The sequence below is a fragment of the Octodon degus genome, unplaced genomic scaffold (genome assembly GCF_000260255.1).
Source record: "Octodon degus isolate 3935 unplaced genomic scaffold, OctDeg1.0 scaffold00084, whole genome shotgun sequence".
Classification (NCBI taxonomy): domain Eukaryota; kingdom Metazoa; phylum Chordata; class Mammalia; order Rodentia; family Octodontidae; genus Octodon; species Octodon degus.
The window spans coordinates 2,906,184-2,919,995 of NW_004524660.1; the positions used below are offsets into that span (position 1 = coordinate 2,906,184).

The 13,812-nt window shown below is 44.7% G+C and overlaps 1 protein-coding gene across 1 annotated transcript in view; it reads left to right on the forward strand.

Moving 5' to 3' along the window:
• Positions 1 to 439: 439 nt before the first annotated feature.
• Positions 440 to 13,812, forward strand: part of Aknad1 (AKNA domain containing 1) — a 34,042-nt gene continuing 20,669 nt past the window's right edge. Inside the window, exons 1-5 of the mRNA XM_004636993.2 lie at positions 440 to 1,429; positions 3,599 to 3,635; positions 4,102 to 4,250; positions 4,351 to 4,413; positions 10,523 to 10,664. Of these exons, the coding sequence (XP_004637050.1) occupies positions 440 to 1,429; positions 3,599 to 3,635; positions 4,102 to 4,250; positions 4,351 to 4,413; positions 10,523 to 10,664 (1,381 nt within the window). The remainder of the gene's footprint in view (positions 1,430 to 3,598; positions 3,636 to 4,101; positions 4,251 to 4,350; positions 4,414 to 10,522; positions 10,665 to 13,812) is intronic.

A 13,812-nucleotide genomic window follows, 5' to 3' on the forward strand; every position in this document is an offset into this window, starting at 1 on the left:
GACGGCCACAGTGCTCCCAGCAATCCTCAGCCACCGTTCCATGCTCTCATTCTGGGAGAACCAATCCCTCCTAAGAGGACGGCAAAGATTTGGTCATTAACTGTAGACCAATGTTTTCCTCTAAATTTAATGAATAAAAACTACAATATGTCCCACTTTTTAAAATTATTCCACAGTACTTAGGATACGTGAGCTTTTGGGTGCACTTTCTGTCTGTGTGTTTATGGCTGAATTCGCTACACGAAAATATCCCTTTTGTTCGGCACAAGCACCAGAATAAACACAGCTTCAGACATTATTCTAATGTATTTAACAGCAAGGCTGTTCTTGTTTCCTATAGATCAGGGCATAAGGTGAAGACTTTGGTGAAAACCAGAGGATCTATTGAGACAGCTGAGGATACCTGCCGCAGAGGACCAGGCTACCAGGCTAGACAACCATGGATGAAACAGATTTTTCAGAAGATACAACTTCCAAGCAACAGGAGGATCTGCCTTACGATGACACTTGCCCCCAAGTGCAGATGTGTGATGATGGCGATTTTACCTCAAAAAATAAGGTCCTTGGGGTTGCCGATCAAGTTGTCCTCACAGAAGAGGAGCTGCAAGCAAAGGCAGCACATAGTGAGACTTGCCCCGATACAGCCGCAGCCACGACCTGGGGTAGAATTACTGAGAACGACTTCGTTGTTGACAAAAACTGTGATAAAGAGAAACAATATCCCCTGACACTTTATATTCCAGCAGATAAAGGAGATACTTCGAAGTCAAAGATTTCTGATATTTTGCTCCATCATCTTTCAAAGGAGCAGTTTTTAGGAGGTCAAGGCATTGATTGTGAAACTCTGCCAGAGATCTCTAATGCTGACAGTACTGATGAAGCAGCTATTGTCACAAATATTTCTTCATGCTATGTTAGGAACTTTTGGCCAAAAGAACAAAGCCCAGAATTCACCGACCAACTCAACCCTAACAGGGATGGAGAGAACAGCAGTAAGCCCAGTCATTCTCCAGGTTTTTCTGATTTAGAAGAGTTGGTCACTGTTGGAAAGAGCAGCCATCAGGAAAATTCAAATCTTTTAATACAGATCACAGATCTGGGTGACAAACAAAAAAGTTGCAAAGGGCACGAATCCCAGAAGCAGCTGACTGAAAAAGCAAGCTCAAGCAGTGTGTGCAAATACGGCCAAGGTCAAGTTCATTACCAGCCCCCAGATTTCTCTAAGGTTGCTCCGGAAGTGAAAATCCCCAAACATAACCTATTGAATAAGTCACCCACAGTAGCTAAACAAGCCAGCTTTTCCCCTAAATTGAGAAATAAATCCATCATTGTGCAAGACATTTTAGAAAACCTGTCTAGGTCAAATTCTGTTGAAGAGCAACAAGCAGAAAGGCAAGGGAACAGTGCAGAACCTTCACAACACGCGCAGGTAAATGAAAATAGCCTCCCGTAAGTACGTAGGGGGCTTCTGCCCGTGTCCGTCAAGGTGACTTTTTGAAAGGTGTGTAGAGTACATTTCTAGCTCTGAGGTTCCACTGGACACCAAACAGTCCACTGTGACGTGCATGCCGTAAGGTCGCCACCTCTGCCCTAGTCATCTGGGCTGGTGGCTAGCATTTGAGGAGCTCAGTGGTGGTGGTCTGAGAAAAATCAGGAGCCACACTCACAAAAATACCTAAGAGGATAAGATCCAAACTCAAGCTGTATTCTTTACCTGCCATCCTAAACTCAGCTCCCCTCGTAGGGGTTGTCCACAGCCATCTGGCTGATCCTGAGCCTCTTCCCAGGCTCTGAACCCTCTCACCTCTTATCTTGTGTGAAAATCCCATCTCTGCTCATCTCAGAGCCTCTTTCAAGTCCCCTCAGACCACGTGACTATTCACAGCCGTCTTTGCCTGTTCACTACTTCTGTCAGAACATTTATCTCAGCCTGCTTTGGCTCGTAAACAAACTGGAAGTGCCTGTTTCTCCTATTGGATTCAAAGACTCTGGAGGGCAGCAACTTTGTCTTCCTCCAACAGCTCAGCCTTAGTGTCTTACATACCTTATCCCTTTAGTCACTAAAATGAGTTGAACTAAGCTCTTTGATAATGTTTTTCAAACATGTTATGTCAGTAACATTGAATGCAAGATTTTTCTTTTTTTTTTTTTTTTTTTCTTTTTTTTTTTTTTTTTTTTTTTTGTGGTGTGGGGATACCAGGGATCGAACTCAGGACAGGCTGGCATTTATGCTGCTGAGGTACCTCCTCAGTCCAGGTGCAAGATTTCATAAATTTTTTTATGCTATCTTCCTTTCCTCCTTATCCAATCTTCTCATCTTCACCCAAATTCCCAGCTTGCTGAGACTCAGGTTCTCACTGATTATTTGAGCTTTACCAGTAAGATAAAGTCACCTTAATCATCAATGTATCATTCCAGTTCTTTGGCACTTACCAGGACTGTACTGTCTTTCTTTCAGCCTTATATGAGGGGCATCCTATTTCTATTTCATCCCACATTATTCAACCCCCTTCTCCAAGTGATCACTCTGAGGAATTTCAGCAGGAACACCCACCCCCACACCCACCCATCCACCCACCCCACACATATACCCAAGGGGCCAGTACACCACTTGGCTACCACTAGGCGGCTGCTCCAAGCCTTGGATATACCTGCACCCCGTGGTATTGGGAGGTCTCCGGGTTCTTTGCTCTGCTTACAGAAGAACATGTGCATTGCGCTCTATCCTCAGTACCTCAGGCCTGGTAGGAGCAGCGTGGATGTCAGGCCCATGCCCCTCGGGTGGTGGGCATCCGAGGTCAGGCATCTGATTATTTCTAGTCTTTGTCAATTCAGATTGGAGAACTGGATCCTAGAATTTTACACTCATAGACTGGTCATTTTGACCACTGCTATTTAGCTCTTTGACATTCATATGTGTCTAAGATTGAAGCATTGGGAACAATAGGAAGAACTTCCAGGTAAATCACTCTGGGATTAAAACCTCTGTTCAAGTAGCCTGTGTTGAATGGAAAGAAATCATTATCTTGATACAAATTTTGGAATTTATTTATTCTATTTTTTTTGAGGCACTGAGGATTGAACTCAGGACCTTGCCCTTGACAGGCAGGCACTTATGCTGCTGAGCTATATCCCCCGGAATTTAATGCATGTTATATTATTGCTAGAATAACAGCATCAGTGAAAGTACCAGCAACAGAGCTGGTGACCAGATCAATGATGGTCCCTGCCGTCATGGGGCTTCTATCTAGTTTTAGGAGAAATATTTGGGTAATCCACATACTAGTATCAAAACTGATCCTAATGACTGAGAGTATTGCTGAATACTTACCATATGCCTAATAATATGATAAATATTTAATGTTTAATGCTCATAGCAATCCCATTAGGTAGATTCTGTACTATCTCCATTTGTCACATGCTGACAGTAATGATGATTGCCTAGGTCAACCAGCAAATAAGTGTCAAGTGGAATTTAGTTTAAGCATCATGGCCCCAGCTCATGCCTCAGTGAGGAGCAGGGCGCTGCAAGGCATTCTGGGTAATGGTGCCTTTGACTCCTCTCAGCGGTAATGTTTTCTTATCTTTAATTGTGCAGATGGAGTCTCCGGTACACATCCAAGAACTTCTCACAGGTACTGGTGTGTTTTGTTTTTGTTTTTCTTTCTTTCTTTCTTTTTTTTTTTTTTTTTTTTTTTTTTTTTTTTTTGCATTTTAGTACAGGGTCTACAGGGTCTCAGTACACAGATCCAACTTGTAGTTATCTGCCTGTGTTCAGCCTCCCAAGAGCTGGGGTTATAGGTGTGTGCCACCATGCCCAGTCTCAATTGCCAGCTCAGTGTGTGTGTGTGGAGGGGGGAACAAGGAACGCTGGGAATCAAACCCCAGTCACTTCATCTGCCTAAGCAGGAGCTTTAATCTGCTGAGCTATTTGACTGGCCCTTGGTACTGGTATTTTAAAGCTTTCTTGATTTAGATAGTTTGACAGCTTTTTTTAAAAAAATAGTAAAAGGCAGTGACTGCTACAGCCTTCTGTCTTCAGTGCTGACTAAATCTGTGTTAAGTTGAAATAAATGGTAGAAAGAACTCTTTTTCATCCAGGGTTAGAGCCAGAGCCAAGTCTCTTGACTTTGACATCAGCCTCTCAGAAAGACCTTTCCACAAGTTCTTCTTCCATATTTCAAAAGATATGCCAAGGGAAACAGATGTATCAGAAATTGAAAGAACAGACGGATCAACTGAAGACTAAGGTAATACATTTCAAGCTGACTCTAAATGGTAGAAATAACTATCGGTAAATTTAAATACCAGACTATACCATTAATGAAATATTACTTCTTTTCATTGTAGGTACAAGAATTTTCCAAAAGACTACAACAGGACACTCTCTGCCATTTGCAAGACAAAAAGCTGGTAATGAATTTTATCTGGTTTTTAACATCTTTATTAGGACATTTGATATAGGTAAATATAAATAACTTCATAGCACCTTGTTTCCACTATGGTGGTGGACCTGGAAATGTGCTGGTAAGAAAAGTTTGGCTGAAGATTAAAATGTATTATTTTCTGGGGCTACAAGAGCTGAGAATTATGGTGGTGGTGTTGTTGGGATTTTTGGTTTTGTTTTTTTCAGTACCAGGGATTGAACTCAGAACCTTGTGGCTGGGCTGGTGAGATGGCTCAGTGGTCTAAAGCACCTACTTAGAACAAGCTTGGCAAAGCACAGGGACCGCGGTTCAATCCCCCAGCACCACATGACAGCCAGCCCCGCCCCCTGGTGGGCTGAGCTGGCCCCCCCCACACACACAAATAAATAAAATTTTTTAAAAAAAGAACCTTGTGGTTGCCAGGCAGGCGCTTATACCCCTGAGCTATCTCCCCAGCCCTAGAATTATATTTCTATATGCACTTGGCCCTCTTTCTTTCTCAGGAGACCTTTTACCTCATCAGTCACCTATAACAAATCTGGGACCACACCGTGTTCTGGAGAAGAACTCTTATTAAGGGTGACCCATAGCTGATGGATTTCTGTAGATGTAGGTTATAAAAAATGCTGGTCCTTGGTAGCTCAGTAGTAAGACTTAGAAAACATTTAAAACCAGACTCAAAGCAGTGCGTTTAAGGTTGAAGTTTTTTTCTCTTACATCCCTGCTTGTGGCTGCAGTTAATCAAATTACTCAGTTACGTGGTCACCGTAATAGTCTTGTGATCAGCGCTGTGGCCATAAGAAGTGGAGGTGGAGCAGTGGGGGAAAGCTCAAGCCTGGGAGAACTCCGGATGGGCAGAAGATGCATTTGGGCCACTAGGTCAGCCTCCTGATGGAGGCTACGCTGCAGGTATCCCAGAGGATGGACAAAACCCAGAAGAATATAGATGCTAAGGGACACAGTATTCATTTACATATTATGTTAATTGAATCATTCATTCATTTATTCATTCATTCCACAAATATTTCTGAGGCATTTTTCGTGCCCCAGGCCCTGTCCCAGGAACTAGAGATTTGGAGATGAACAAACAAGCATTTTCTTTTCCAGTAGCAAATAACTAAAAGATAGCTTGAGAAATGTCACAGAAGGGGCGACCAGATAGCTCAGCAGATTAAAGCACCTGCTTAGGCAGACGCAGGGACTCGGATTCCATCTCCAGCATGCCGTGTGGGGCCCTCCTCGCCTGGGCGTGCTGAGACAGCAATTGAGACTGGGTGTGAATTGTCTCTGTAATTCCAGCACTTGGGAGGTTGAAAACAGGAGAAAGAGTCCTATCTGTGTAGTAAAACCCTATAGACCCTGTAGTAAAATACTTAAAAAAAAAAGAAAGGAAAAGAAATGTCCGATGATGCTCACGGCAGCCTAGAAGAGGCATGCCCTTGCTTTCAATAGGATAGTTCAAAAGGCTCTCTGGAAGGGACTTGAGACCTGGGCATTGCTGGAGGAAAAGAGATAAGCTGGGCAGCAAAAGGGCAAAGTCTCCTGGAGAAAGGAAGCCGTGGGTGCAGTGGCACAAGCGCTGGAAAGCTCTGCATGTGGGAGGTTCTGTGTGGCCCTGTAATTTACCAGATGGAGCTCGGAGGACCTGTGGTGAAGTGGATAGGGGGGAACTACAGAGGCGGGCAAGAACCACATCTACAAGGCCTTTAAGTCATACTAAGGAGCTTAGATTTTATCCTGACTCTGGGCAATAGAGACACTAAAGGATTTAAAGCAGAGACAGCAACCACCATGGAAGTTGACCACAGGGAGATGATCACGGTGCTGTAATCTAGCCAGTGAGGAGAGCTCAAAACAGGTCAGGGAGAGAACTCAGTGGCATACACGCCTGCCTGTCTGCCTGGCAAACACAAGGTCTTGAATTTGATCCCTGGTACCACTTAAAAAAAAGGAGAGTTCAAAACAAGGATGACCATAAGGATGGAAAGGGGAAACATCTTTGGGTTTAAAGTAGCAATAGACTGAAAGGAACAGAAATAGGAAAGGAGTGAACTCCAGATTTCTGGCTCAGACAACCGTGATGCAGGATAAAAGTGGAGGGTCCACTTCAAAGAAGCAGAAAAGGGACAAGATATTAAGTATAGCTTGGGGACACTTTAGGTTTGGGGGCCCCTAGAGGATGTGTTAGTGTGGAGGCTGGGAAGGCAGTTACAGCAGTGCATCTGGCCTTCACAGGTACTTGGGCCAGAAATGTTGATTTAGCACAGTGATGCTGATTTGGTTTGAAGTTATGGGACAGCTGAGAGTTCCCAGGTGGAACAGGTGGAGGGAGATGCAAGAGTCAAGGAGAGAGTCACGGCAACAGCAACCGGAGGGCAGGGGAAAAAGAGGGCCCACAAATGATACCCAAGGGGAGGACCCAAGGGAACAGAAGGAGGCTTGAAGGGGCAAAGCTTTTGTTGAAACCAAGAGAAAAGATGGCTCTAAGGTGGGGCAAGTGGGCCCCGCCATCATGTTGGGGGAAGAAGGAAAATAAGTGAGAGTTGGATTTGATAATCCAACTGTCATGAGGTGCCCTGGCAAGCCTTGTTTCAGCAAGGTGGTGTGTCTGGAAGGCAGAATCAGAAGTCAGTAATAAACAAAGGTCTCCCAAGAGCTGGGATTTGGGGAGCTGGAAGAGCATAGGCTTTTAAAAAGGACAAAGCCAAAGAGAACTGGTTTAAGGTTTCAGCCTTCAGAGGTCTTGATTTAGGAAGTTTCCTCCTGATTGTAGAGGGCAAGCAGTAATTCCGGTTAGGAGTGAGGACAGTAAAGGCAGCTGCTGGCAGTTTCAACCTGTGGTCGGGGTCTTCCAGTGTACTGGTTCACTGCTAGTAAAGGGCCAGAGCAAGGCTAGAACTACCCTTGCAGTGGGAGCAGCACAGCACGGTGGGAAGCAGACACCCAGGTTCTGCTCATTGGCTACACAATCTCAGCCTCCTCGTAGCATGTCTTCCTTCTCAGAGGTGTTATAAAAACTAAATGCAATACTTTTATGCCTAGAAAACTGAGCCCTGTCTTCTGAAATATACTTCAAATTCCAAGATCCAGAATTAGAATCTACAATTGGCTCCCTTCTCCTTATCTTCTTTCCTCTGAACTTCTAATTCCCTCTTGTGGCTTTAACTGATGTGTTCCTGCCACCAGTTCCCAAGTCCTGAGTCCCAGCTTTTCATCTGTGGTTCCCAGGGCTGTGTCTTTTCTGGCACATCCCACCCTCACTGTCACTGTCCTTGTCCAGCACTGACATCACTATTCTGACTTGTTAGCCTTCCCAAGTCCTTGTTTTAGTCAAGATTTATCACATTTCCCCCAGAATTTCCAGTATTGCCTTGAATCTTGGCAGGGAGGAGAAAGTTGGCTTTTAAAATGGGGTCATTGAAGAGAGATTTAATGAAGGCATCCTTTTATAACCATGTGGGAGAAGTTGAGAGAGACCAATAATGGGTGGGAAAGCAGCATATGGGAGGAACTTCTTCACCTGCCACCTGAAGGAGCAGAGGTGAAGCAGGCCCTGGACCCTAAGGGAGCAGCGATCGTGGCGGCTGTAGGAGAAGCAAACAAGCTCTGTGCCTTACGGTAGGAGGGTGACATGGTCAGTCCATGGTGGTACAGAGAAGAGGCCAGCTCCTCTCTCTCGTGCTGCCTTCTGTAGGCTGAAAACAATGGCAATCAGGGCAGACAGGAACCTGTTGATGCTGCTGATCTAAAAGCAGTTTTCTGGCTGGGACATGAGAAAGATGGAAGCTAAATATGTCAGAAAATGGAAAATATCTCCTGGACTCATCCTTTCTACACCCCCTAGCCAATGTGTTTCCAAACTTCTGTTTACTCACTTATTAATCAGAATTATAGTTCTGGGGGAGGGGATAGCTCAGCAGCACAAGCACCTATCTGGCAAGTACAAGGTCCTGAGTTAGATTCCCATAACCAAAAAAAAAAAAAAAAAAAGAAAGAAAGAATTTATAACAACAGCAGCTACCATCTATTGAGTATGTATAAATAGTTCTTGACTTTTTTTGTTTGTTTGTTTGGTTGGTTGGTTCTTGACTTCTAATAGCTCAACTTAACAACTTGTCAATTTACCATGATGTGTATGTAGAAACTACTTTGAATTTTTACCCTTTCCTGGGCTCTGTGGTACTCTCCGGAGACGCAGGGCAGTGGCAGCAAGTCATATCTCCCAGTCAGCTGTGCAGTCACACGGTGAGCAGCTCTTTCAGTTACTCTTCTCTTATTGCTCGGACCAAGTATCCAACACCCAAAATTAATAAAAGAAAGGTTTATTTAGCTCACAGTGAAAATTTCAGTCCATACTCCTGCTGGCTCCAAGGCAGAGTAGCACATGGCAGGGGGTAGCAGTTCATGGTGGTGGAAAACAGTAAAGGGCAAAGGGAGGAGACACAGCTCTGGCTTCTAGCAAGCCTCCCTTCCTTCCTTCCATGCTGACTGCGGAAGACTGGAGCTCCTCTGAGGAAGTGGCGCTTTCCTCAGTTCCTCTTTATCTCCTTTTCCTACTGAGTCACTCTAGGGCGGTCCCTCTATATCCTAGGGAGGGCCCTCCACGCCCTAGGGTGTGGAATTGCTCAGCTAACTTAGTTAAACTTTTCACTTTTCAAGTTGATACAATGTATCAACCATTAGGCCAACCAACACTGTATCCTGTGGCCGCCCTCAGCAAAGGGAACAAGCTATTTATTCAGCACTTAATTATAAAATCAACTTTGTATTTCATCAATTATAGGCTAATATAAGCATTTTGAGCCTTTTTTTGGCTAGGCTGCATGGTGATGTATTAGATGTATTTTTAATACATCCATACAAATCTATTCCATTGACCATGGTGATATAGGGATGTAACTCAGCTGGAAGCTGAGGATCATCGGCGCTATGCTCCCGGCACAGCGATCTCATTTAATTTTCAAATGTGAGATGAGAGATGTTATGTTCATTTTACAGATGAAACACAGAAGCATAAGGAGTTCAATTGACTAAAGTCATTCAGTCAGGGGCTGGTGAGATGGCTCAGTGGTCTAAAGCACCTATTTAAAACAAGCTTAGCAAAGCACAGGGACCGCGGTTCAATCCCCCAGCACCACATGCCAGCCAGCCCCGCCCCCTGGTGGGCTGAGCTGGCCCCCCCCCACAAATAAATAAATAAAATTTAAAAAAAAAAGTCATTCAGTCAGTAAGGGACAGAATGTGAACTTGAACTGCGTTGTTCCTGGCCTCGTTGCTCCTCTGTGCACCTCCCTGCCCATGGTAGTGTCCTTCCAATCTGCCCCTTAATCTCCTTTCCATAGAGGCTGCCACAGTGGGCCTTCTGGGCACCCTGTAAGCCTGACCTAAGTCTCACTCCTTACCTTGTGCCTCGCCACAGGAGCCTAAGCTACAGCCTCTTTTTTCAATGGGTAAAACCTTTAGAACAGAGACGGTGTACTACACAGGTTTCGAATCTCATGCTTCTGGACTGGGGCAGACACAGGCAGGGCCGGGGGAGTGTTCAGGAGCTAGGACATGGAGCTGAAGCATCTCTGTGTCTTCTAGCCCTGCCCCACAGCGACACAGTGCAGAGATTCATCTGCATCCCATGCGGCCACCCGGACACCATCACTCACGCTTGGGCTGAACCTTGCTGTTCCTCCCAGGTCTCCCTCTCCAGCTGCGTGGACGCTAACCCAGGCTCTGTGACTTGGGATCTTTCCTTAGATCAATGCAGCTTCGGCCGTGCTCTTTAGAGCCCCAATTTCCTCCTCTTGGAAGTCTATGTTGCCACATTTTCAACATCGAGGAGTGGATGAAATAAGGAATAGGGAAGCACTTGGTAAATGTGCAAGACTGTTTGCCTTGCAGCCGTATGCTAGGAGGTGTTGTGGCTGTTGCCATGACTCCGGGTGGTCTATAATTCAAATGTCAGACATGGAAACAACTGACACTGTAAGGAAGTGACACCTTCCGTTGGACACTACTGCAGGGCACACCTGCAATTGTGTTTTGGGAAAACAACTCCATGCACAGGCTTACTGTGAATGATTCCAGTGACTTCACTGCCACAGGTGCTGGAGCAACTGCAGGGACATCTTGAAGAGCTGCAGCAGGAGTTTGTGGCCACCAAGGAGAAGCACTTGGCCTTGCTGCAGCAGCACATCCACAGGCAGGAAGCTCCAGCCGCTGGTGACTTTGATCTGGAAAGGACAGGTTTACATGAGACGTGGAAGGTGGAAGGGTCCAAGGCGACCACTTGCAGGTGGGATTCTGAAGTAACTGCTGGCTTAGTACCAGGAAAGACACGGGTGTAGGCTCAGCAAAAGCTGTGTCGTCAGTGCAGAGTACCGAGGAGCATGGATGCAGTCTGGTGTGTGCAGGGCCTGTGCTGGGACTTGAGCCGGGGGGTCACCTGTCTCCTGGGACACAGATACTGTGTCCCCATTGTGCATTTTGTTGGGTGCTGTCTCAGTTGGCTCTAAGACATCAAAGAGCAATGGAAAGCCCTGGAAAAGCACAAGGGCTGGTTACTGAGCACGGTCTCCCCTCCCTTCTTCTGTTTCGCCTCGCTCCTGCTTTTGTTGTCCCTTTCTGGTCTGTTCCGTCCCTTTCCCATCCACTGGCAACTTTGAAAGGCAGCCAGCAGGAGAGGGCCATTGTAAAACTGGCTTCTGTTGCAATGAGGGACCCACAGACCCGGATAAAGGGAAAATGTTACAGCTTACGGTGAAATGATTGCCGAATTTCTTCACATGAGAGATTTGCATGCACACTCCAAGTTTCCCATTGGCCATTCTCATGAAATCATTCTCTTCCTACTCCAGATAATTTTAAGACACATTCCAGAACTCTGGGCTAAGATTGTTTCCATTTAATTTCCTGGTATGAATTAAAAGAATCCAGTGAGTAGACTTAATATTTGTAAAGCTCAGCTCCTGTGATTCATGGCATTTTAACATGAGTCATGCTTGATGCCAAAATATTTTACTGATTTATGTTTCATGACTATCGTCCTGAGGTGTTTTGCCTGAGGTACGATTTTAGTTTTCCAAAATGAATAGGACCTCTGTGTACCTTTATTTCAAAACTGAGTAATTAAACATCAAGGATGAGGTGTCCAGACTGAGTTTTCCCAAGAGCTTATCCCCTCATCCCTACCTGCGAAAAAGAGATCTCTGCACTCAACTGCTCTTCTTATTTTTGTAATCAATAAAATAAGAGTTATTGATTTTCCAAAGAATCCCTTGTTTAGATCATGGCTTGGACTTCTGTGCACGTGGAAACCAAAGTTACGCAACACTTTATTTATATCCTAGTTAGAACCACACTGCTTGGCTCGGGTATAAATCAAGAGGGTTTGAACTGCAATTATATCCCATATAAGGGAGAAGCTGTCAACACTGGGGGAAGAGAGGGACCCAGCCTCTCCCCAAACTCCCTAAAAGCCACCCCAGGACAAGCCAAGGCGCGTCAGCTCAGGCCTGGCCTCATTTCCACACGGGCTGACGTGGCATTCTGCGGAACCCCACGTGTTCGTTGGGCCCTGAAGTGCCGAGAGTCTTCTAAATGTGTGGTTCATGGGCGAATGTGGACAGCTTTCTGCAGGAGCAAGAATTCTGCACATTTATTAATCGCTTGTTTCCACTCGTTGCTGTGCTCTTATTAAAACTCTCTCATTATATTTAAAGGGCAACAGGGGGTGTAGCTCAGTGAGAGAGCTCTTGTTCAGCCTGCCTGAGGCCCTGGGCTCAATTTCCAGCAACACACACACACACACACACACACACACACACACACCACAAAAAGTGTCTTTGTGTATCATGCTTCTTGCTAGCCCAATGATCGTTAGTTTAGTCTTCTATCGCTGATATTTTTAGTGGACAATCTTCTGATACTTAGAAAAGATCAAGGATTCTCTCAGAAATGTCTCCTCCATCTCCCAGTCTCCATGCTTTCACCCCACCCCCACCAGCCATGCCCTTCACACCCTCTTGTCTGCCTGCCCGCAGGTCTTGTTTTGGCATTTCGCTTCACACATTATTAGTCCCCCCTGTAATCACCCCTTGCCTCACTCCCTTCAGCCTGCTAGACTGCAATACATTTTCCAGCATTTTCTTCAACTATAATCGTTGTTTCCCTCTGTCTGGCACTTATTGATTAAGCAGCCTTTCTCCACTGGTCAAAAAAGAACCTCCATCAGACACAAAATCTCCTGTGCGTAGGTGGGACTGGGCCTAGTCTCTCGTGGACCTGTTTCTCTTTCTACATTAGCTATCTACTTTTCTATTACTACAGTTTCTATTTGGATATGTTTATTCTTTTGAAAATTTTCCTTTCTACCTCTGCAATAGTCTTCTCACTAATAAACTTTATAGTCAGCACAGCAGGTTTTCCTTAATGCACTTCCATGAGTTGTACTGGGCTTACAGATTAGGTTGGGAAGAATTAAGACCTTTGCAATCACTGTTCCCACCCAACAGCATGTTTTCTTTATATGGATCTTGTTATATGTGTTGTTTATTCCTAATAATTTGAGTTTTTCTGACTATTAACAGATTTTTTTCTAATTGATATAGATGATTTCTCTAGGCAATGTATAGAATATATTTGAGCTCCTTGGGCTACCTTAGGCACTTTTATTCTTAGGGTTTTGTTGATTTTCACTTCATTGCCTTTGTTTTTAGGAATGACCATCATTGCATCTGAAAGTAATGATGGGATTTTTCTCCTTGAATATTTATGCTTTTCTTTCTTCCCTATAAATCTTATCTATTTCCTATTGCTTTATTTCATTTCCTAGGTTTGCCAGAACAATACTATGTAAATAATACTAATGTGAGAGAGAATTCTTCTCATGTTCCTAAGAGTAATAGGAATTTTCCAAGGCAGGATGATCACTGTAGGTTCAAGTAGATGAATGTCAGTGAGAACATCTCCTTTCATTTCTAGCTTTCAAGAATTGGGGTGGCTGCTACTATTTAATTTAGGAAAGTGTTAAGTCTTAGTGTAACCTAGTAATGTAGTATAATGTATTAATAAATATCCTAATGTTGGGCCGGCCAAACAGCTCAGCGGATTAAAGCGCCTGCAAGCAGGTGCAGGGACCAGGGTTCGACCCAGGCCTGCCCTGCCGGCCAGCCCCCGGCGCGCGCTGAGACAGTGATTGAGACTGGGCATCGGGGCATGCACCTATAATCCCAGCTCTTCTGTAAACAAGAGAATCATGAGTCCGATCTAGTAGTGAAACCCTGAACACCCTATAGACCCTTCCCTGAAGTACAGAAGAAAAAAAAATCCTAATGTTGATGCACAGAATGAATGGGTTGGGAAATTTTTTCTTTTTTTTTTTAATTCATGTCCT